This window comes from Styela clava, chromosome 4, assembly GCF_964204865.1.
Source record: "Styela clava chromosome 4, kaStyClav1.hap1.2, whole genome shotgun sequence".
Taxonomy (NCBI): domain Eukaryota; kingdom Metazoa; phylum Chordata; class Ascidiacea; order Stolidobranchia; family Styelidae; genus Styela; species Styela clava.
The window spans coordinates 9,548,249-9,570,283 of NC_135253.1; the positions used below are offsets into that span (position 1 = coordinate 9,548,249).

The following is a 22,035-nucleotide window of genomic DNA, read 5'->3' on the forward strand; positions in this document are numbered from 1 at the left end:
TGTTAACACTTTAAAATCAGATCAGATTTTTGTAAGCCAAGAGGCATGTACGACAATGTTGGCTCAAACATAGACTTTGCAAGATATATGAAAAGAAGTCAGGCAATTGAAATTTACCGGGGCCAAAGCTAATTTTGGGAAGGATAATTTTTCATAATATTTCAAAATCATGATTCACGTGAACAAGAAACCGTCAAACGAATTCTGATAAATTTGATCCAACACATTAAGACATCTACATTGTGTGCTATTTAATTTGGAGTTCATATATTCATAAGATTTAAAATTGAGCAAATACCTTGTTCTGTTCCATTGTAGACATAAAAGCAAACTAAAGAAGATTAAAAGCAACATGATAGATAATATGAGGCAAGTTTACATGATATTATAACAAAAGTTCATATTAAACCAGACAAAAACAAGAAAGTGCATTCAATCACACAACAAAATGCTAAATATATTTAAAAAAAAAAAAATGAAAAGTTGAGCACAATGACAAAAAAACGAAACCACGCACAAATAAAATTATTGGATGATTAAAATATGCGACATATATTTTGTTTCAGGAATAAAATTTTCGGATTCATTCACCGCATATTTTTTCACTACAGGATATTAATCATATTACCTTTGTCAAGTTTTTGTAGCGAGATGCATAAAACCACCAGAAGGTTAAGGGCAATCCAGTGTTGGGATTCAGACGGTTCGCACTGATTCTATAGAACAGTCTCAAGAGAATTTTATGAGATCAGCGAACCGGTGAGCATTACTGGCTACTGTCAATGTTCTGTTTGTAACAGAACCGGCTGAAAAATATGACTTTTGTGAAGATTGTAATTTGTAAGATTATATATTGCCTTGCTTTACAGTAATGGGATATAGCTATTTATGTGAGCTCTTGTTTGTCAATTGACCAGCCCAAACAGAGGAGATGTATTGTATATAATTTTCACTTGATGATATTTTACAGATCTTGTGAAGCATAATAAACTTAGAATCACTAGAACTCAGTAGGGAATGACCTTCATTCTTTTATGCAGTGATTTTGATCGAATGGGCTGAGAATATGGATTAGAAATCAGGGTATTTTTAATTCGCTATTATGGTGTCATTCATAAAAATATGCATCTAAGCAAACTTTTAAAAAAAGTTGCCTTTTTCATGCATTCTTCTTGAAAATCCCCATTTACTGGTATATAATATTCTTTATATTACACGGAAAGTTAACACACACGTTATTCACCACAGAAAACAGTATGAATTTACCGTCACATTTCAAACATAAATAGGGCCGAGAACAACATTAATAAAACAATCGTGTAACATTGATTGTGATTTTTAGGTTTTGTTAATTGTCGAATCTCACAACAAATCAAAAACAACAACGAAAAAATGGTTGTGGAGTGGGTGGGAATCCAGCATTCAGAAGAATTCTCAAGTCAAACATTCTTTTCTTAGTAATATTAGTATTCAAATATCATGATTTCACTGCAGAATCAATTTGAATTACCTATTCAAAATTGAAATCATTCATATAGTACGAAAAACTCCAGAATACTAAAAACATTATTTGTGTAACAACAATCTTTAAAAAGAAAATCACTGATCACTTTGAACAATCTGTTTAATGCAACAAGAAATAATTGGCCTTCACACCAATACAATTGACTATGACATTCGTCAAACAAATGTTTACTCAATTTTCCACAATAAGATTTTTTTTTAAATATCTTACAAGCAGTATCCTGGATTAAATCAAGTTAATGGTTCACAATAACCATAGGAATTATTTAAAACGAGCTTCCACCAAGTATCTGACAATACTAAACAAATTTAAAGACATTTATAAACAATATTAATCATAAAACTAAATAAAAAAGTACAAAATTGCAAAACGAAATAGCAGTAACTTGATAATATACTCGGAGATTAATAAAACATCTTACACACAAAATAAAATCATAAGCAATATGTGAACAGAAAAAAATTAATATAAAGTAGAATTCTTACAATGACACATCACAAATTCGGCAGTTTTACTATTTCTTATTATATTGAAAATCCATATATTATTGACTCTTATTACACATGTACAACAACCAAACGCTTTTCTTGGTGGGCAAATTAATCTTGAACAAGAAAAACATTATTGCAAGTGAGTAAATCATAAATTAAACATATCTGAAAATTGTAAAAAATTTCCTCAATGAACTATGTTTTTATTACACATTTCAACAATGTTAGTTATTCGAATAATAAAAATTATTATTCAAGAAATTTTTTCAAATTAGATCAGAAGAGTTACCACTTCATTGCAAGGCCAATAGCAAAATTGATCAGATCTTAGATTTAAATATTTGGTTTCTGGATGTAGGATGTAGGAGACATTATGGTGATACCATTTCAAGATGAACTATTACTTATAGTTTAGGTTTGATATTTAAAAGCAAGGACGACAAGACCACACATATTCAAGAAAAAGATTACATCAATATTTATTGAACATTTCATATTTTCTAACATAATTATGTCAGTGATACAATGTAATGATTTCAAACATGTAATGCATGGTTGTTATAATGTTTCAGTTAATCAAAGTTCAGTAGAGATGAGATGTGCCGAGGAAGATGTTGGAAGAGGTGATGATGACGACGAGATGGTCCTCTTTTGAGGAGGTGCGAGAAGAGAATCTTTCGAAGTGGTTGATGCTCCGTTTCCCTCAGCAACATGGATTTCCTTGTAGCGTTCATTGACAAATGAGAAGTTTTGAAAATCCGCTTGATTGACAGTGGCAAGAGACTGATGAGCTATAGGTGTCAATCTGGGTTCTTCTCTTGTAAAATCGGGATCAAAATTACTGACGTCACGAGCATTTTTCTAAAGACAAAAATGACTGAGTAAGGTAGTGCAAATTTTAACCAGCTTTCCATAACTGATGATCAAAATTCAAACTGGTATTGAACCATGATATGTCATCAGTGAGTAAACAGATGAAAAATTTTTGGTATGCAAGTTTTCTCTTTCAGCAACGGTGTGTTCACTTAAATATGAACGAATATACGACTTTTAGAGGAGTCGCAAACAACTACTTGCTATGAGCTACATCAACCATTAATGTTATGACAATGTTAGTATATATGTAAGACATAAGACTTGATACTTTTCAAGTCAACGTTACTAGGAAAACATGGGTTTGGTATGAGGCAGTTCCACAATCGTCCCCAATCACAATTCATATAGACTATAAATAGTGCATTTTTACTATAAAATTCAGAAGATGAATTACAAAAATTGATAATAATAACAAGAGAGCTATGCTCAAATATATGGACACGTAGCGCCACCCAGTGGCAATAATTTTGATGACGTCATAGCGAAAAAAAAAGTAATAGCCTTCTGGGAGAAAAATTTTATCTTTAACCACTGAAAATATCAAAGCAATTGGTCCAGTATTCGAAGAGAAAAGCGATTTTTTTGAAATGGAGACGGAGACAAATAACAATAACAACAAAATTTTGAAACGATCGTTATGGCCACTGAAGGTGTCCAATAATAAACCACACACAGATGGCTATAAACAACAAAGAACGACATAGAAAAAAAACATTTTTCAAACGCAATGACATTGTGGTGCATACTGTGCTGACATGGCAGGTTTAAAATTCTGGGTTCGAATTTTGAAGTCAAGCCTAACATCTCACACATAATATTGCAACCTTTGTGATCTGAATTAGTTATTCATACCTTCGGTAATCCCCTACCAATAGAAAGCTGCTGTTTAGATCCCTGGTATGAAAACAATTGCAGCACTTACCACTTCTGGTTTAAATGGAGGATCTACTTTTCTCTGTTCAAGAGCTGTCCAATTCATATCTTTAAAAAATGGTTGATCTTTTATACCTTCTTCACCAACCATTCCACAACCAAGCCTTTTTGATGGATTTTTTGTCATAAACTAAAATAATATTAAATAAATACAAATTAAGATAATAACCTCAGCCATATATATGTACTATAATGTAAATAAACATATTAATAGGTCATTTTCCCAGAAACAAGAAGATACAGACAATTGACAAAAATTAGTGGAGTCCAATTTTTGCATTTGCATGGTTATGTTACCAAAATAAATCAAATTTAAAATTTTTTTTTAAAACATATATCAACTTTCGCATTAAACATGGCTCTGTCCAAACAGTCAGTGTTAGGTAAGGACTAAGGAGCAACTACACTGTGAAATTATGACAATCCTTTGGTTCGACATTGCCCAACTAATTTATTATACCACAGGTGAGGTGGTGGACATGGGATTGAGCCAAAGATTTTAAGAAGCCATGCCGTCATAACTAAGTTAAGCACTTTAACTACTAGGCCTGCCACGTCTGTTCAATTACATCTGAAAAATAAAGTTCTCTGAAGTCTGAACTTTAGATGATCAGCCATTATTTTGCAGTCTGATATTGCATTGAAACACAGATATCCAGTCAAAAACTTAAGGTTTTTCCAGGTGGAGTTGGTTTTTATTGAAACTAATATGGCGATTCATCCACAAACAAAATAATTCAGTTTCCTTTTAAGCTCCTCTGCTTGAAAATGAATATTTCTCGAATAAATTTCAGGAAAACACAGAAATTGTAAAATCGCATTTGTTTAGATTTAGATTTAAAAACAATGCCACAATATCATACCCCTTCTAAAAGATTAACTGCATTCTTTGTTAACCAAACAGGATATAAAACGTCATCGTTCATAATAGATTCAAATAAATCATCTTCATTGTCAGCTTCAAACGGTGGCTGCCCAGCCATCATTTCATACATCAATACACCGAGTGCCCACCAGTCTACAGATGGCCCATAATCCAGCTCTTGTAATATCTAAAAAAGTAATCAAAATTTCACTTCAAGATAAGATAGCTCGTATAATGTACTTCAATTGACTAAATCATTTTATATGTGATTTTTTGTAGAGTTTCACGTCGTCACTTTAAACTAAGATTTAAACAAACAGTCCACAGGTGAAAAAAGAGAAATTCTTCCAATTCGTAGCTTTTAGGTACCGTATATCATCACTTATAAGCCAACTCCCTAATAACATCCCTAAAACGTTGAATTTATAAAAATTCGCATATACGGCGACCCAACAAATAATAACACTTATTAACAGCACACAGCCACACACACTTTTTGACATGACTAATTTTTGTTATAAATTTTGACAGTTTATCGTCAGTATGATTTTATTCAAGAGGATACGCAAATCAATCAATGATTTTATGGTGGTTATGAGATTTCAACCACAGAGGTCTAATCCATGGCACAAACAAATAGAAACCAAACAAGTAAAATACTGTAACGAAAAAAATATATGGAAATTGAATAGCCCACAATTTCCTTGTTACTTTGTTAAAGAACCCAAGAAGTAAATGAAGTTGGATAAGAATATCGCTTCAATTTCCTATAAAGAAGTCCCACATACCTCTGGTGCGATATAATCAGGAGTTCCACAAAAAGTAGTAGCTAGTCTTCCTTGGTTAATACCTTCCTTACACATTCCAAAATCAGCAAGCTTGCAATGACCATTCTGATCCAGCAGAATATTATCCAACTTCAAGTCACTGTTAAAATAGTGATAATTGTTGGAACTTTCAAATTTGCCCGAGAATCATATTAGTACATATTAATTCGCCCTGGGAGTAAAAGCTTACACTTCCTAAAATCCTGTTAAAGGTAATTTTCTTGAAGCAAGAATACATGCACTGCACTCACTCGGAAATACAGGTTCATTTCTGAGGGAAGTTACTAGTCAACAGTTATTGAAACTATATCGATTTTAAAGTACCAGTAGTTAATTAAATTGCCAAAGGACAGTGAATGGATGAGAGCTCACAGCCAACAGAATCTACAGCTGAAAGCTATTCTGGGTGGGAAAATTTTTGTACAACATGTCTATTATGATATTATAAGTAAAATGAACACAACGAAGCAACATATGGTCTAAGAGTTTGCAGTTTGAAATACTGCAAAAACAGATTTTTCAATAAGCCTGACTCAATTTCTATTCAGTCCCTTTGCGTGAAAACAATTTGTACTGGCATATGATGTTTAATTCATGATAAAATCAGCAGTCAGTCATTTGATTGATGACTCAAAAAGGTTTTCCAAATACACTCATTCAAAACCCCCCCCATTAGCAAGCATATTTCGAAGCAGGTTTTGATTACTACGATTTAAGCAAACTGAGATTAATTCCATTATATTTAGTTACTGAAAAATAACCACTCTCATATTCTTACCGATAAATAACACCATTTTTATGTAAAAACATGAGAGCAAGAATGACTTCGGCTGCATAAAATCGAGATCGCGATTCACTGAATTTTCTTGATTTTTGTATTTGAAACATCAGGTCTCCACCATTCACATATTCCATAATAAAGAATAATCGATCCTGTAAAGAGAAATTTCAAGAGTCTCAGCATCAGTGTTCACTATTAGCGCACTTTTTTGCGAAAATTGCGAAGCACTTTCGCAACTTTTTTTAGGGACTGCGAAATAGCACTTTTTTCCGATTTTGAAGAGAAATAGCACTTTTTTCCGATTTTGAATGGAATAAAAATTCAAAGTTAACAAATATTTTCGAGTATTAAGTTGACAAATAAGTAACATACTGATACTTTTGTAACTCAATTCTGCATATCATAACGATATTTACCGGAATTCTAACCTATGAGATGCAGACATAGGAGATAAAGCTTTTGCATTAACCGCAAAATTCTTGTTTATAATATGATTATTATACAAGCACACGGATTCCGCTTCTCCCGCAAAAAACGCTCCCGAGGCGTTTCTTTGAACGAGAGTGGTCATGTGACTATCAATGATATCGATGAATTCAAAAGGACTATAAAAAGTGTTAGTAACGTATTATAGTCACTTTGGATGAATTGTCACAGCATGTCACAGATTTGCAAAATCAACAAATTCACAAAATACCATTAAGTGCCATTTTATTGTAATCACAATGTTGAAAGGACGTGGCATTTTCCGGAATTTTGCGATATTTACACAACTATTTCCCATTGATATGCTTGGAGGGGTGGGCAAAATTCAATATTTTTTAAATCGAATATTTTTATGGAGTACCGAATAAACGTGGTGGAAACATTAAAAAATCGGCAACAAAGCCTTTTTACTGGTTAATTCCGTTGTAATCGCTAATTGTTCTTGTCACCGATCGTTTTGGCGGCGATATCCAGGTTTTGGGTAATCTATATTCCCGCCCTCTCTTTTTTACAAATATGAATTCTTGTGGGTCGGCGGACATCGAAGTTTTATATTTCGGGTTTACCCGTTCGTTCACATCGGCAACAGCTGTTGAAGACATTGAGGACTCAAATTAACATTTGCGCTGGCTTTAATATTACCTATCAAGATTTGTAAATTTACCGTCCCAATTTTATGCGAATGGTAATATTATTGTCCATACCGTGATGCAGATATTTATTAAGACGATAATTAACTTTCTCATGTATTTCTATGGTGATAAACTTCGCAAATCTGAAATTGTGCCAATCCTGAATGTTGATTTGAAATAGTGATTGAATATTTCGGCTATAAAGGCATTTCTGCGTGGTCATAAGACGAGATGACGTTAATGAACAGCACTTCTTTTGCAGGATATTTTAGGTATGCGACTTAATGCTAAAAAGATTGGGCTCGAGTGCTTTTTTTTCGAGTGCTCAATAGAGGTCAGGCGCTAATTGTAACTAATTCCCTCAAGTTTCAACGTGTTTTCAACAAAACAATACCCCGGCGATAATTATAGCTAAAATGTTACCGAGCAATTCACAATTTTATTTATGGAATTTGCAAATTCACCAGTTTCTTGACGATTTTGATATTGTCACGCCCTAATTATTAATGCAAAAAATACTCCCCTTTTTCCGCGGCGGTTTGACGGGTTCTTTGTTCCATTCTTCAGAAAGTTCTGACACGGGGATATAGAATACTGAATCCGGAGGGTTGAATCCCTGTCCACTTACTGGTGATTTTCCGTTTTGAAATGCGTGAAACATTCTCTATTTTAAATTAAATGACGTTTCGCGGGCTAGAGTTCTCCCCGAAAATGATGTGTTCCAGACGTTAGTTAGACGATAGATAAAACATTAAATTAATAATTTTCGTGACGCCCCGTTTTCGAAAATACAAAGTTATATTGCAAAAAAATGCGTTATGATACATTTGGAATGAAACATTATTTACGGTGAATTCAGATCACATTTTACTCTCCATGACACCCGGTATCCGAAAATACAGTTGTATCTCGAAAAATGTGTTTTGTTACATTTAAAATAAAACATTTTTGCGATTAATTTAGATCATATTTTGCTTTTCACGTTATATCGCGAAAATGTGTTTTGTTACATTTAAAATAAAACATTTTTGCGATTAATTTAGATCATATTTTACGTTTCAGGACACCCTTTTTCGAAAATACAAGGTTATATCGCAAAATGTGTTTTGTTACATTTAAAATAAAACATTTTTGCAATTAATTTAGATCAAATTTTACCTTTCACGGCAACCCGTTTCCGAAAATACAAAGTTATATCACAAAAAATGCGTTTTGTTACATTTATTTTGCATTCCCAATAAAATACATATTTTCCCTAATTAAGGTCGTCGATGAATCTGTTCCTTTTGTTCAAGCTCGACACACGTTTGGACTTGGACGAGTGTGGGGCGGTTTTTTGGTCGACGATAAATTAAAAAGTTGCCACACGTTATTTGTATAACGATAATAACTGAAAATTAAGATTTTATAATAGAAGTGAATTTGTCTCAAGATGGTATTTTACGATTCCTGCCCACAAAAAATAAACACGCTGACAGGCTTGGTTATAATTGATATTCGTTTAATTTATTTTACACTATTAATAAATGCGCCACACCAATTGCGACCATATAAATTGCAGTCGCATCGGTATGGACTGTATGTTTTTGGCGCTCTCACATTAATAATAATTTTCAACAAAACAATACCCCGACGGTCATTAAAGCTGAATTCGTTACCGAATAATTCGCAATTTTATTTACGGAATTTGCAATTTCAAGATCTCACTTGACGATTTTGATGATGTCATGCCCTAATTATTACTGCTTAAATGCCTCAAAATACAACAAATGTAATCATTTTCGAAGATAACAGGCGCAACAATTCGTAAACGAGCCGTTATAACGAAATTCGCGGTTGATTTTACCTCTCTCTTGTTTACAATTTTAACATCCCGCCGGCCATGTGTGGTCGAATAAAATGTTCACATATTCGAAACATGACTTGGCCAAGGATGGAAGGGATCACTAAAGAGCTAATAGAAAGTAAATACGCGAGGGTATGATATAAATATCGAGAATATTTGTGAGCATATCACAGGACGGAAATATTTTGCACCCGGCTGTTTGTTGGCAGAACAACGATACGCTAAAAGTTAATTGATCGAATACAGGGAAGTATTTATTTATCATCTCACTTGCGAACATCGAGGTTTTGGCGGAATTGTACGATCATGATGTCTTTCTTAAATAATAACTTTTTCAATAAATGTTCATTTTACTTTTGCGTTTTTATTATATGTCTGGTTTTCATTTATTTTAAATTCGAAATTGTCCGAAATACTCCAACAGGTGTATAGGTACAATAATAATAGTACTTACCAAAGTACCTACCAGGGAAGTTTAATACACACGATGTGTAAAGGGCGTCGTAACTCCCGTTTATTAATTATAAATTATTTTACATTCTGCTTAAAAAACAACGGCAGTCATCTCGCGTAACTCTCGCGACCAAATCTTTTTTGTTTTGTATGGCATCGTCTTGGCGACGAATTTATTGCCGACTGAATTTTAATTGTGTTTTAGGTTAGTTATTTTCTGTTTGTTGGTTTCTAAACTTTACAAACTTGGGTAGCAATTACTATTAATGTGAGATTTGTGCATATGAACGATTGAATATCGCGACTGGATGTCCGATATCTGAGAATGCGTAATTCTCTTTCAACATTAATTTTCAGGATATCAGCGTTCATGTAGTCGAATAAAAATTATTTATCAAATGGATTGGTATTTCGAGACACTCTCAAAATTATTTGGGATCCATTATCATATCATTCGTTTATTTTTTATATTCATGTTTTTCTCAAGAATCACCCTCGTTATATTTAGTGTACCTTCGCAAAAGAAAACTCTTTGATGTCATCGTTCCTATTAGTGTAATTGAAATATATGGAAACCTCGCAAGTGGCGTTGTGATGCGAATATTTGATACTAGGTCAGCAGCATTACAAAGAGTGCTATTTATGAATGCTGAAAGTACATGACATTACTAAACATTTTGCCAATATATGATGTTTTCTGCCCGATTTAAACTAACTCGCACGCAAACCAAGGCATGTGGACTTACTTGTCTTTGGGTAAGCTCTGAAATAGTATAATGTAAATGAGAAATTAGGTCACGCTAGCTCACGAAACGGGGGTTTATTTTGCACCGGATTTGTACAAACGATCCACCCTGTAACTAATATGGTTTCCAGCCGGCCTCGTGTCTGTTAGATGGAAGGAGTAACAAATGTGAAAGTCTTTGCTGTTTACGCGAGTAAGCAACTGACACCCTGATACATTGCATGAAAGTTTTGTCCGCGGCAGGTGTTAGCAGATGTCATTTCGTTGCCGATGAATCGCTTGTTTTAATTAAACATGAATTCGCTTAAAGGGAACTGGGTTAACGAAAAGGCTTCTCTTTAATTCATAATATTAACCGGAGGAGCGCTTTTTCGAGTATCTATGCCGTTTTAAATGGGTTCTATGAAAGGCTAGGGCACCTAACTTGTTAAAATCGGCAAAAGCACTTTCGCACTTTTTTTTTGGACTGCGAAGCACTTTCGCACTCATAATTTGCTTAGAGTTAACACTGCTCAGCATATGTCATAGATCATATGATCAATATTGGAATAAATTTGTGGAGAGAATATGCAAAACCATGATTTTTTAATTTTTTTTTTTATAATTAATACAGCAAATGAACAGATGTACCACTACATGAATTAAGCAGCATTTCTTAACATGAATAATAAGATAATAACAAAATTTTTCGGAAATGGGTATAGTATGTGGTTTGTTGGGCTAGCAATATTGGTGTTGTAATTTGGGAAATTGAATTGAAATTTACTTCAATTGAATTGATTTTAATTAAAACAACTGTAATAACTTTTTCTATCTAAATGGTTACTTGCAGAACAGAACAAGTTGACCTATTTTCAGTAGAATTAACAATATAGTGATTATTACAACAATACACTTTTGTCCGAAGTCATGTACAAAGTCTCATTCATACATTTAAATTACATACTTTTGTTTGAAAACATGAATGCAATGATGTTAGAAAAGGATGTTCCAATCTAAGAACTCTTTGTTCAGTGAGTGTACATTCAACATCATCATCAGCAGTAATAACGTCTTTCTTGAGAACTTTCGCTGCAAAAACTTCTTTTGATTGTTTATGCTCCGCTAACATAACCTAGAAACAATATTGTAGTAATTATTGCGCAAAGAATTCATACAAAAGATAGGTCTTATGTTTGGCGGTATCATACTAAGCGTTATAAAAAAACGCTTGACATCACACATCTGATTGGGTTCGCGGGTTTGAATTCCCATGAGGGATAATTACGTGTGAGATGATTGCTGTACTGCTCACCACTATATTGGGTAGTCCACATAACTGCAGGTCGCTTGCAGTTTCCTTAATAGTCAAGTCCATGAATATGAAAGAGGTAACTGGCTAACTAATCCCATACCAGAACATGCACTGGTAATCAGACGGGAGGCTGTGGTACACCATTATATGGAATAAATATTAATATACTATAATATCCCTTCCAATTTTGTTGACCTATGATGTTTAAACAAAAAGGCTTAAAATTGTAAAATAAATTGATACAGTTTGTCAAGAAACACCAATTTCCAAGCATGATCATTTATCTTTTCTTTCATTATACAGTAATGCATTAGAAATCATGCATATTAAATTATACAAAAAATGATTTATCGCCGTTGTTGGTGTCACACTGGAACAAGGGTAGCCAAACTAATCAACTATTTGAATATAGACACGATTATTTATGTTTCGAATCAGAACATACACTTAGTAAACATAACAAGTATTCATCAATCGATTTGTTACAATACAACAGTACAATCCAAACTCTGAATCATAATATATGGTAATTAAACTTGTCACATGTAATTAGAAAGGTTCTTTCTTCAGTTGAATCACAATTAGAAAGTTGGAGATAGAGTTAAAAGCTTTTATCATCTGTGCCTTTAAGTTTATTATGGGTACTAAATTTAGAAGGTAGGAAAGGTATATCACATCATCAAAGGGAAATTTGATACATTGTGATGAAGAAGCAGTATAAATGTCCATAAACAAATTAGCTGTTTCAGGACATACCATGCATGGTAATTTGTATAAAAATTAAACAGACTATTTATACAATAAAATCGAAAGATAGGCTATAATTTTCTGCTGCAATTTGGAGATGTCAGGTTAGAAAAATGTTCCTTGTAAGAACCTGAAACTCTCAACCCTTTGACAGCTTTTGCTGCAAGTTAATCTGGCATGTCCTATTCAAAACCCCATCAAAGAAACTATAGTTATCAGGTTTCAGTAAAACCACTATCTCACGTTATAATGACTTGAATTCTATTGGAGGTATATATCTCACGTAAAAATTTACCAACTATATCTCAAAATAAACGCCTGAATTTCTGAAAAAAAGTACAATCTGTCCTTTTCAATGACCCTGGACGAATAGCATGTCTGTTTGTTTAAAGCGTTTTGGAAAGTGAAATTTTATACATATGGAGTGTTTTAGACAAATCAAATTCATGTGTATAGTTTTTGAGTGTCAATTAAAATATGTCAAACCTTGCCAAAACTTCCTTTTCCGAGGACTTTTATAAAAGAAAAATCAGAAAGTTGAACTTGATGTTTTCTTGAATTTCCCGAACTTAAATCACCGTTTGATGCAGTTTGCGTTTTTGTTCGAGCAGCTAAAAAAGGAATCTTGTTGTACTAAACAATGAAAAACAGAAGATTGGAATATTATTATTTAAGCCAATGGTTCCCAAAGTTGACTGACTGGGGGCCAAAATTAGAAACTGAAAGATATTTTCGAGAGCCAGGAGAGGGAAGCGCCCGCATGGGGCGCTTGATACGCATGATTAAAATACTGGTATAATTTAATTGTGACAAATATACACATGCTTAAACTGTGATGATGATGTAACAAGTGTTAAACTCTTTCACTTGAGTTCGACAGACTTTAACCCAGACCACGATACAAAATTAACAGAATTGCAAAATAATGTTTTTGAACAATTAAATACCAATCTTTTGTTCTTTACAATAAATAATACAAAACGAGAATATCGGTCAGAAACCGAAGACTTATCGATCGAAAGTTAGGGGATCCCCCAAAACAGCGCTCTTACTCCATAGTGACACCTTGTGTCCCATCACTATTTAATTAATAACTCGCTAATTATACGACATAATTCGCCCAAAATCAATAGGCTTCTGGTCCGAGATAAGATGAATGCTCATGAACAATCTGGAGCAGATTCAATCTGGTTTTCGTGAGATATCGCGTGCATCTAACAGACAAACAGACAGACAAATACCTATCAACATACTTACCGATCAAAATCGATAATTAGCACACACTTTTTGATGAAGCCACTGCTCTTATCGATGGTAATTAGAGGGACATCCCAGGATGCATTTAATGACTTAGCTGTATAATCTTTTAGTTATTTTATTCTACCTGCTTCCTTTTGTATATCAATCAAGATGCTAATTAATTGTAAATGAACCATCTCATATTCATGTGTTGTGGTATTTTAATACAAATCAGTCTCAATCAAATTGATGCAACAGTAAGAGGCATAACTTTGTTATGTATAAATCTATATTAAAACTTACCTTCTTGATTAGGAGGGAGACTAATGCTTGAAGTCAGTGGCTAAAAATAAAAAAGAATATATAAATTCAATGATTATTTCATTAGGTATTTTTATTTAGTTGGGTTGTCGTTAGGGCTGGGAATTTTAAATAAAACACTTTGATCTTTAACCGGGTAAAATTAACCGGTTAACCGCCGCGTGACGTTTGACGTAATAATTATAATTTCAGCTTGTTACGTCACAATGGTTATAAAGCAATTTTGCGTGTTCTTATCCCGGTATCGCTCAAAATTTTTCACGAATCGAGATAGTTTCATGATTCCTCTGCTGCAAAAGATAGGCAGCGTGGTTCGGGCATGTAAAAATATTTCAGAAAACCCGATTTCGTTGTTAAACGTCATTTATGTGACAAATTTTGAGTGCTCTATGTGCATATTCTACTTTGAGATATATATATATCATGAAAAAAAAACGACATCAACTGCACACTTGTTGTATGACATTGAATATCCGATTTTGCAATGAAATCGTGAACAATATATTTCGAAATCGACCAAAAACTGATTCTGAATTTATTATTGTAAATTTTTATTATCAGCAACCTTGGTACTTCCATTATTTTTCACATTTAATGATTCCTTACCCACACAGTTAATAATATCTTTTTGAATTAAACGCTGCAAGAAATAAATTTGCGATGACGTAATCATATTTGACGAAATTGTACGGTATAAAGATGATTTGTACCTGAGATGTCAGTTAACGGTTAAAATAAATCATAACCGTTAACCATATGAAATCGGTTAACCAGTTAACCATTCCCAGCCCTAATTGTCGTACCAAGCACAATGTCGTAGTAAGCATAATGCTGCTTCTCAATAAAAGACATTCAAGTACTAAATTTTATTCCAAAAATTTACTTTGATTTCTCACTTTTGCAAGAAGGACAACAATAAAACTTTGAACAAAAAAAACATTTAAAAACACGAATGCAAGACTTCCAAACAAGTTGTCTTCATTATGAACCATAGAAACGCGCAAGTCCTAATATAATGAACTGGCACTATTATGCCTATAAACCATTCTTTATGGGCATCATCACTATACTAGAAAACAAATTCTGAAGCAATAAAATAGCTTATCAAAATAAATATTAAAAGTTTGAAACATTGACTAACTTTGTGTTTTTTATTTCCTCTAGTGCTTCCTTTGTCTATTTCAAGTTTACCGATATCTTTCAATATGTCTGCGATTTGTTTTTCGTTGATACCGCAAGATTTTGATACATTCCCAGAACACCTTTTGTGAACATTCATTTTGCAAGCTGGAAAAATTCAAATTTTTTTATTGATAATTTCATGTGGAACATTCCTGACGAAAACAAAAAGAATACAATACGTAATGACGCAAGTAATCTGTCGTCACTTGACAATCGGTTGAATACTGAAACAGACTAAAAGTGAACATCTATCTTCAATCAAAGTTCGCTCAAAGCAAGTTCATTAATAAAACTTGCTACAGGATCTTGTTGAAAAACATACAAATGGATACAAAGATCCGATTTTCTTAAAACACAATCTCAAAGAGCATAATATAACGCAATATCACCTTATAGTTATAGTCATTCAAACTGCCCCCTCAAAGTAAAAATGGTAAAATAAACTTGCAACTGAGATTTGAAAAATTAACAATGGGTCAAAACTCATTACCGTGCTTGTAATAATTTCAGTATTGAGTTGAAAAGAAAATCCTCCAATTATTAACCAAAATATTGAACACAATTCCATTCCAAATAATATCGGAACACAGAATGATAGGAATCAAGGAAAAAATTTATTTGGAAATTTTTCACTGAACAACAGGGCATTAAACGGGCTCCTTCAATATTGGACATTATTTGAAGTGAGTTGACGAGTTAGTAGATAACTTGTAATGCTCGTATTGAGTGATAATGTCATTTTATTGTCAGTACTAACCATTGATCTAGAATAGTTAAGAAAAAAGGAAACGATAAATGTAAGATATAATACCTAGTTTGAAGACCACACAAGAATCAATAATGATCCCACGCATGATTAGATTTTTATTGTCACAACATTCGACAATGAATATATATGTAAAAAAATTTGCAATGTGTCATGTGTGAAATCGGTTGATAGGAAATACAAGATAGGTGAGAAAGGTTTTTAAGCACCTGCGCATCGCAGAAAAACCAAAGTAGTAGTATGTTATGTCACATTTTTCAGAAATGAACTTTTTCGATCCCCTGTAATTAGAGACAAGGAACCATTATTTGGTCTGGGTTTCAAAGCTGTACCTGTTTCGATTTTAATTTTAGGTATTACCTTGTGTCTATTTTCAGGCCCGGCTGTTAGAATTAAACTTATACAAAAATACAAACATTTTCCTAAAATCTAAAAATCTGTAGATATATATTCACTTCGTGCCCAAAAAAATGGGAAACCTTCCACCATAATTATAATTGCAAGATTTCTTGCAGTTATGGATTTAATCAAATTTGGGAAATGCCTGTATAAGTGCAATAGTTTCCATGTGTTTGCTTTCAAAGTTTTTGGGGAACTTGGTGATCTATATAAAAAAGAAAGTTAAAGAAATTTTGTATTCCATCTTTTAGTCTTTAGGAAGGGGTATGAAATCCAAAAGTATTGCATGGAAAACCTAACAGTGGGTGGATTTTCGGTAAAAGTGGAGAAATACCCAACAAAATAAGAGGATGGATAAACAAAAAATGCATATCAGATAAGAACATAATTCAAAGTTTTGATTGTTTCTAGCTGCATGATAAGTAAATTTCCTGATAAACACAGATATATCTCTATCACAAAAGATTCATTACTTTCAAAGACCAAAATTTTCTGATATTGTTGAAGTAAAAGATAAAGAATAAAAATGTTTCCAATACATCTTAAAATACATACCTTTACATTGCATTCCCTGAGCAAATAATCCATATAGCAAGGAGCCGCAGTGATCACAGAAAGTAAAAAACGTGTATGAGTGGACTCGAAACTTGTGTGGGATTCCAAAATTCATTCGCCCATGCACTGATTCGTTCTTGAAAAAAAAGAGCAGATTTTTACAATATTGAAAGTATCATTAAAACATAAATTAGTATAGATAAAAACAAAGAAAATGGCAACATGGGATATCTCTCAAAACCAAAAAAGAAGATTGCAGACACAATGGCTTTGCGTGCTACATTAGAGATGCGTATCGGAAATTTTGGGTTTAGTTTATATGTTTATCACTCCACTATGATGAATAATAGGCTGTGGATGGATTTCATATTAAAGCAGAAAGTCCCCAGTCTTTCCAAAGTATTGCAGGCTTTTGATGGAAAACAATAACCTCATAAAACTCTTACAATTGCGTCTGTCTTGCATCCGGGACATTTTGTTAAAACATGTTGATGACATCTTTTGTGAACGACGCAGGTACACACTGCAAAATGAATTAAGATAACATATATAAAACATAGCCAATTGAATAAAAATTCAAACAAGGTAATACATTCATAATTAAAAAAGTTTTCTTGTTCAAGATTTTTCTGAGCAATAAACCAATTCAGGAGATTCCAATTAGAAACACACTTTTTTGAGAAAGAGCTCAGAATGAATCAAAATTGTATGAAGAATAGAAACTTCGTATCTATCCAAGGAGGAGGATCGCCGACGAGATGGCTCAATCATATGGCAAAATGCAGCCTTTTGTCCGGGTATGTGAATAGTCAGGAATGAAATTAATGCTGGAGGAAGCTGTAACCAACCAGTGGATATGAAATGAGGAGTCTAGTTATCTAGCCGTGCATGATTATTTCTCAAAAGATCGAATCTGCAAACCGGCTGTCAATCAAATGTAAAAGACGCACATAAAAAGAAATTCAAATATGGTAATCACCAACTCACCCTGACATTGATAACCTTGCTTCCCGACCAGACCCCTGAAAAAAAAAGAATTTCAAAATGATTACTTGCAATTCTGAAAATCATGGTGTTCAGGGGATAGGGTTGACTATGTCCAAAACATGAATATGCAAGTCGATGTAAAATGAATACCAATATACCTATAGTGAATAGTAAAAATTATCATTTTGAGCAATTGAAGTCCAAAGAGGCCTTGAAATTCCTTTAAATATATATAGACTTCTATGCATTCTGTGTTAAACAGATCTCATATTAAAACAATAATTGCATATTCAAAAATAGTATTTTAAATTATTTGGTTTTCACCATTCTTGAATAGTATAAACCAGTGGTTCCCAACCGCCGGTCCGCGAAGCTTTTTTGCCGGTCCGCGAGAAATTTTGTTGTTTTTATGCCGTCTCAATCGCTTTAACGTATACAAAATTTTTTTTTTGTACTTTGTAGCCTACCGTATACAACAGTGGTTCTTAAACTTTTTCAAGCGCGACCCAAATCTGAGTTTTATGAATACTCGCGACCCAATCCTAAAAAACGCAAAATGTGTTTTTAATGTTAGTACAGTTTGACTCAAATACAGACAACTATTTATTAGAAACAGTCCATTGACTCAGTGAGATTGATGAAACTGAAATTTCCTTTTTCATTATATCTTCAATACAGAGCTCTATTTTACTTAACGAAATACGCAAGTTGTCACGGGTATCGAAGCGATTGCGAGCTTAGTTTTGATAACCGTCAGTGCCAAATATCCTCGCTCGCACAAGTGCCTTGTCGCGAATTGTAGCAGAAAAGGCGTCCGCTGTCCGTCGCAAACACGACATCCTAGCTGGCCTTCGGTATCTCTCGCAATATACAACTTTTTACTCGTCACATGTGCACGCACGGCTTCGTTCGCGGTAAATGGTGCCTCGAGATGAAGTCACATTTTCTCTAGATATTGAATAATCTAATATCGAGAAGCGAGCTTTTTCATTGCGTCGTCTATTACAATTTTCATTACCAAAAAGACACCCATTTTTGGTTATTTTAATCCACTAAGACGACATGCCATGCGGTCAACACAACGACAAGCGACGTGCATGGTTACCGATACCATAAAAATAATACACGTGACTGGCATATCAGAATTGTGATGTAACAATGAGCTCAAGACAGTTCTTTCCGTGAATGAAATTTTTTATTTCATTATTTTTAAATACCAGAGTTTAGAAGCTAAATTGAAACATTGGGAAAGCTGAAAATTCGTCCTTCTCCTCTTAGATTGCCCTTGCATTGACGACCTTGTCGCGACCCATTTTTAAACCTTCCGCGACCCATGTTTGGGTCGCGACCCATACTTTAAGAACCACTGGTATACAAAGTTGCGTTGGCTCATTACGCAATTCTCTTCCGCCGTCATATTGCGACATCTTGACGCCGTCTTACGCGACATCTTGGCGCCGAGCATTCACACTTTTCGCCTCCGATTCATCGCGAATGCGCTCCATCAAATCTCGCAAAATTAAGAAGCCTCAAAATCAGCATGCGTGCTTTTTCTGTTCTGCGTGCTTTTTCTACTTAATATGACCATCCATATAAAACGTAATGCATATCTTCTTTTTCAAACCAGAAAACAGTCAAAAACAGTATAATATTCCAGTAAGATAGGAACTTGTTGCGACCCCACAGGTGGTCACGAGACGCTCAAAAAAGCATGGGCTGCGGAGATCTTTTCCAGACACAGTAGGATTTTGAGCCTGTTGCCAAGTTACCGACGACTTTGTCATTGTAATGCAAATTCATTTCGTTTGAGGCGTCGATCAACTGCAGAGGGATTTTTATGATGAACCCATTGAAAAATAAAAGGCTTGATTAAAATGGCGATTCTACTTTACAGTCCCGATTAAAAAAGAATTACTTATCACAATTTTAGATATCTCTTGATAACGAATACTCATGGCCAAGTAATCGAGCAATTGAACTGTTGTCCGTCTTTTCAGCCAGTTACTGCGTTATGCGAAAAAAACATCATCACTAGATTCAATTACAACGAAGCAAAGAAATCGGCTGCACGCGGCTGCAGAGCTACGTGTTGCAAAAACTTCTTTGAGCCTCGTTTGTAATCTTATATTGGAAACAAAACAGCAGCAAAATTCTCACAGGAGTTAATTGTGTTTGTACATGATTTGGCATGTACCTGTTTTTAATGTGAGATATTTTATGCATACCTTTCTTACGCATAATGGGTGCCCAGCACTGCATTTCATTACGCAAATATAGGGTATTATTTTATGTTTCACCCATTTTTAATTTTTGGTCAGCACATTATTTGATAGTTTTTCTCCGTGTGAAATGGTTTTAAGTGTGCTTTTTTGTCTAGAAGCATATTGAGTGCTCGACATTGCATTATATTACGCAAATATATGTTATTCTTTTCTGTTCCGGCCATTTTAATTTTTTGCCGGTCCGCGAACACATTTAATGTAATTTTACCGGTCCGCCAGGGTAGAAAGGTTGGGGACCGCTGGTATAAACGACATCAGTAAGTTTTCAGGGAATATATAGCCCCAAATTGTTAGGAAATATGGGACTCAAGAAATGCAGTGCTGTCAAGCATACAATCAAGATAACAAGCCAGGGGTATGACTGATTTTTTGAGTGGAAAATTAAATAAACATTAGGGATGCGACAAGATTCGGACTCGTGCTCGGATTCGTGGCCGAATCTCTCGTAATTTGATACTCGGATTCGGCCCGAGTCTTTGATGATTTTACCCGAGTCCGGGATATCATACGTCACGCGATAGTCAGGCGCAGACTGGTGGCGGATTCGACGGGAAATTCAACTTTTTCGTTCTGTTTTGCCACGAGACTGTTCAATCTATTTTCTCTACGGTGAAATTAAAACTAGGCGCCAAAACTACAAATTCACGACGCCGTAAGAACAAAAAAATGTCAGCGAAAGTCAGCTGAATAAATTCCAGTGTTGCGCGTGTAGCTTGCCTTCCAGTGCCAGACGTCGTTTAGTGAATGTTTACCACGTCCTTTTTCAAGCATATACTTGCTAATCCTCTAACAGTGATTAATCCGTAATCAGCGGTAACCATGTCGTGCTGTTCGCCTGTTATCGTTCCATAAATGATCTAGCTATTTCCGGAGAGAAACAAATGTTAGAAATAAAATAGTGAAAGTTACGGTTCTTTTAAGAGAAAAGTACAACTCGCAGATGTCAGTGGCGTTACAATCGTATATATGTACAAAAACAATCTCGCAAGTCGCATCGATTAAATGTGCATAAATTTGGAAACTATTACTCGTGGTAATTGGATGTTAATCGGGCCGACTTTTTATTTTTATTCAATAATTATTTACATACACCGCGATTAGTGACGGGCAAAATCGAATTTTTCCTGATCGAATAATTCGACTACCGTATTTCTTTTAATTTACCGATAGTAGAAAATTACTAGAAGACTGGAGACTCGATAACAACGCGGCGTCTTTACTTCTTATCCGTAATTTTATCACAATCGTGAATTGTTTTTTTGTCACCGCGATCGTTTCGGCGACCGACATCCTAATTATGGTTGGTAAACTATATTTTTAAAGCACCCTTTTTCACTATCAGCTCTCACGCAACGCCGGACATCGAAGTTTCGTTTTTATATTTCAGGCAGAAGTGTGAGTACAAATCGGCGAAGATATTAAAGACAGCTATTAATTAGTGAATTCATAAATATATTAATTTTATTCTGGCCTCATCTTCTGGATTTGATCTTTCATATCACAGTTTGTAAATTACGGTCCCTATTTTGAGCGAACAATACCTATCGTGGCTGTGTTATTTTAATATTAGATAATAAATAAAAACTCCGGAAATTTACCATTGCGTGCTGTTTGAGTTATGGCATTTCCACCTAGTCGAAACAATATTTCCATATAATACATAATTTACCTGCCTCACTTAATCTGGTTTGACGTTTCTATATGTGAAAAGGTGTTGGCGCGCTTTATACAAAATTGGGAATTGTTAAGATAACGATAGGCGCAGAAAGAAAACCATAATAACTCTCACATTTATCGTTTCTG

The 22,035-nt window shown here is 34.1% G+C and overlaps 1 protein-coding gene across 1 annotated transcript in view; it reads right to left on the reverse strand.

Annotated features, from left to right (window-relative positions):
- Positions 1-737: 737 nt before the first annotated feature.
- LOC120326430 (protein kinase C-like 1B) overlaps positions 738-22,035 on the reverse strand; it is a 30,103-nt gene continuing 8,805 nt past the window's right edge. Inside the window, exons 5-16 of the mRNA XM_039392721.2 lie at positions 17,951-17,985; positions 17,410-17,486; positions 16,964-17,099; positions 15,203-15,348; positions 14,044-14,083; positions 12,988-13,112; positions 11,407-11,574; positions 6,296-6,450; positions 5,479-5,617; positions 4,689-4,877; positions 3,815-3,955; positions 738-2,877 (exon numbers count right to left, since the gene is read on the reverse strand). Of these exons, the coding sequence (XP_039248655.1) occupies positions 2,593-2,877; positions 3,815-3,955; positions 4,689-4,877; positions 5,479-5,617; positions 6,296-6,450; positions 11,407-11,574; positions 12,988-13,112; positions 14,044-14,083; positions 15,203-15,348; positions 16,964-17,099; positions 17,410-17,486; positions 17,951-17,985 (1,636 nt within the window). The 3' untranslated portion in view covers positions 738-2,592. The remainder of the gene's footprint in view (positions 2,878-3,814; positions 3,956-4,688; positions 4,878-5,478; positions 5,618-6,295; positions 6,451-11,406; positions 11,575-12,987; positions 13,113-14,043; positions 14,084-15,202; positions 15,349-16,963; positions 17,100-17,409; positions 17,487-17,950; positions 17,986-22,035) is intronic.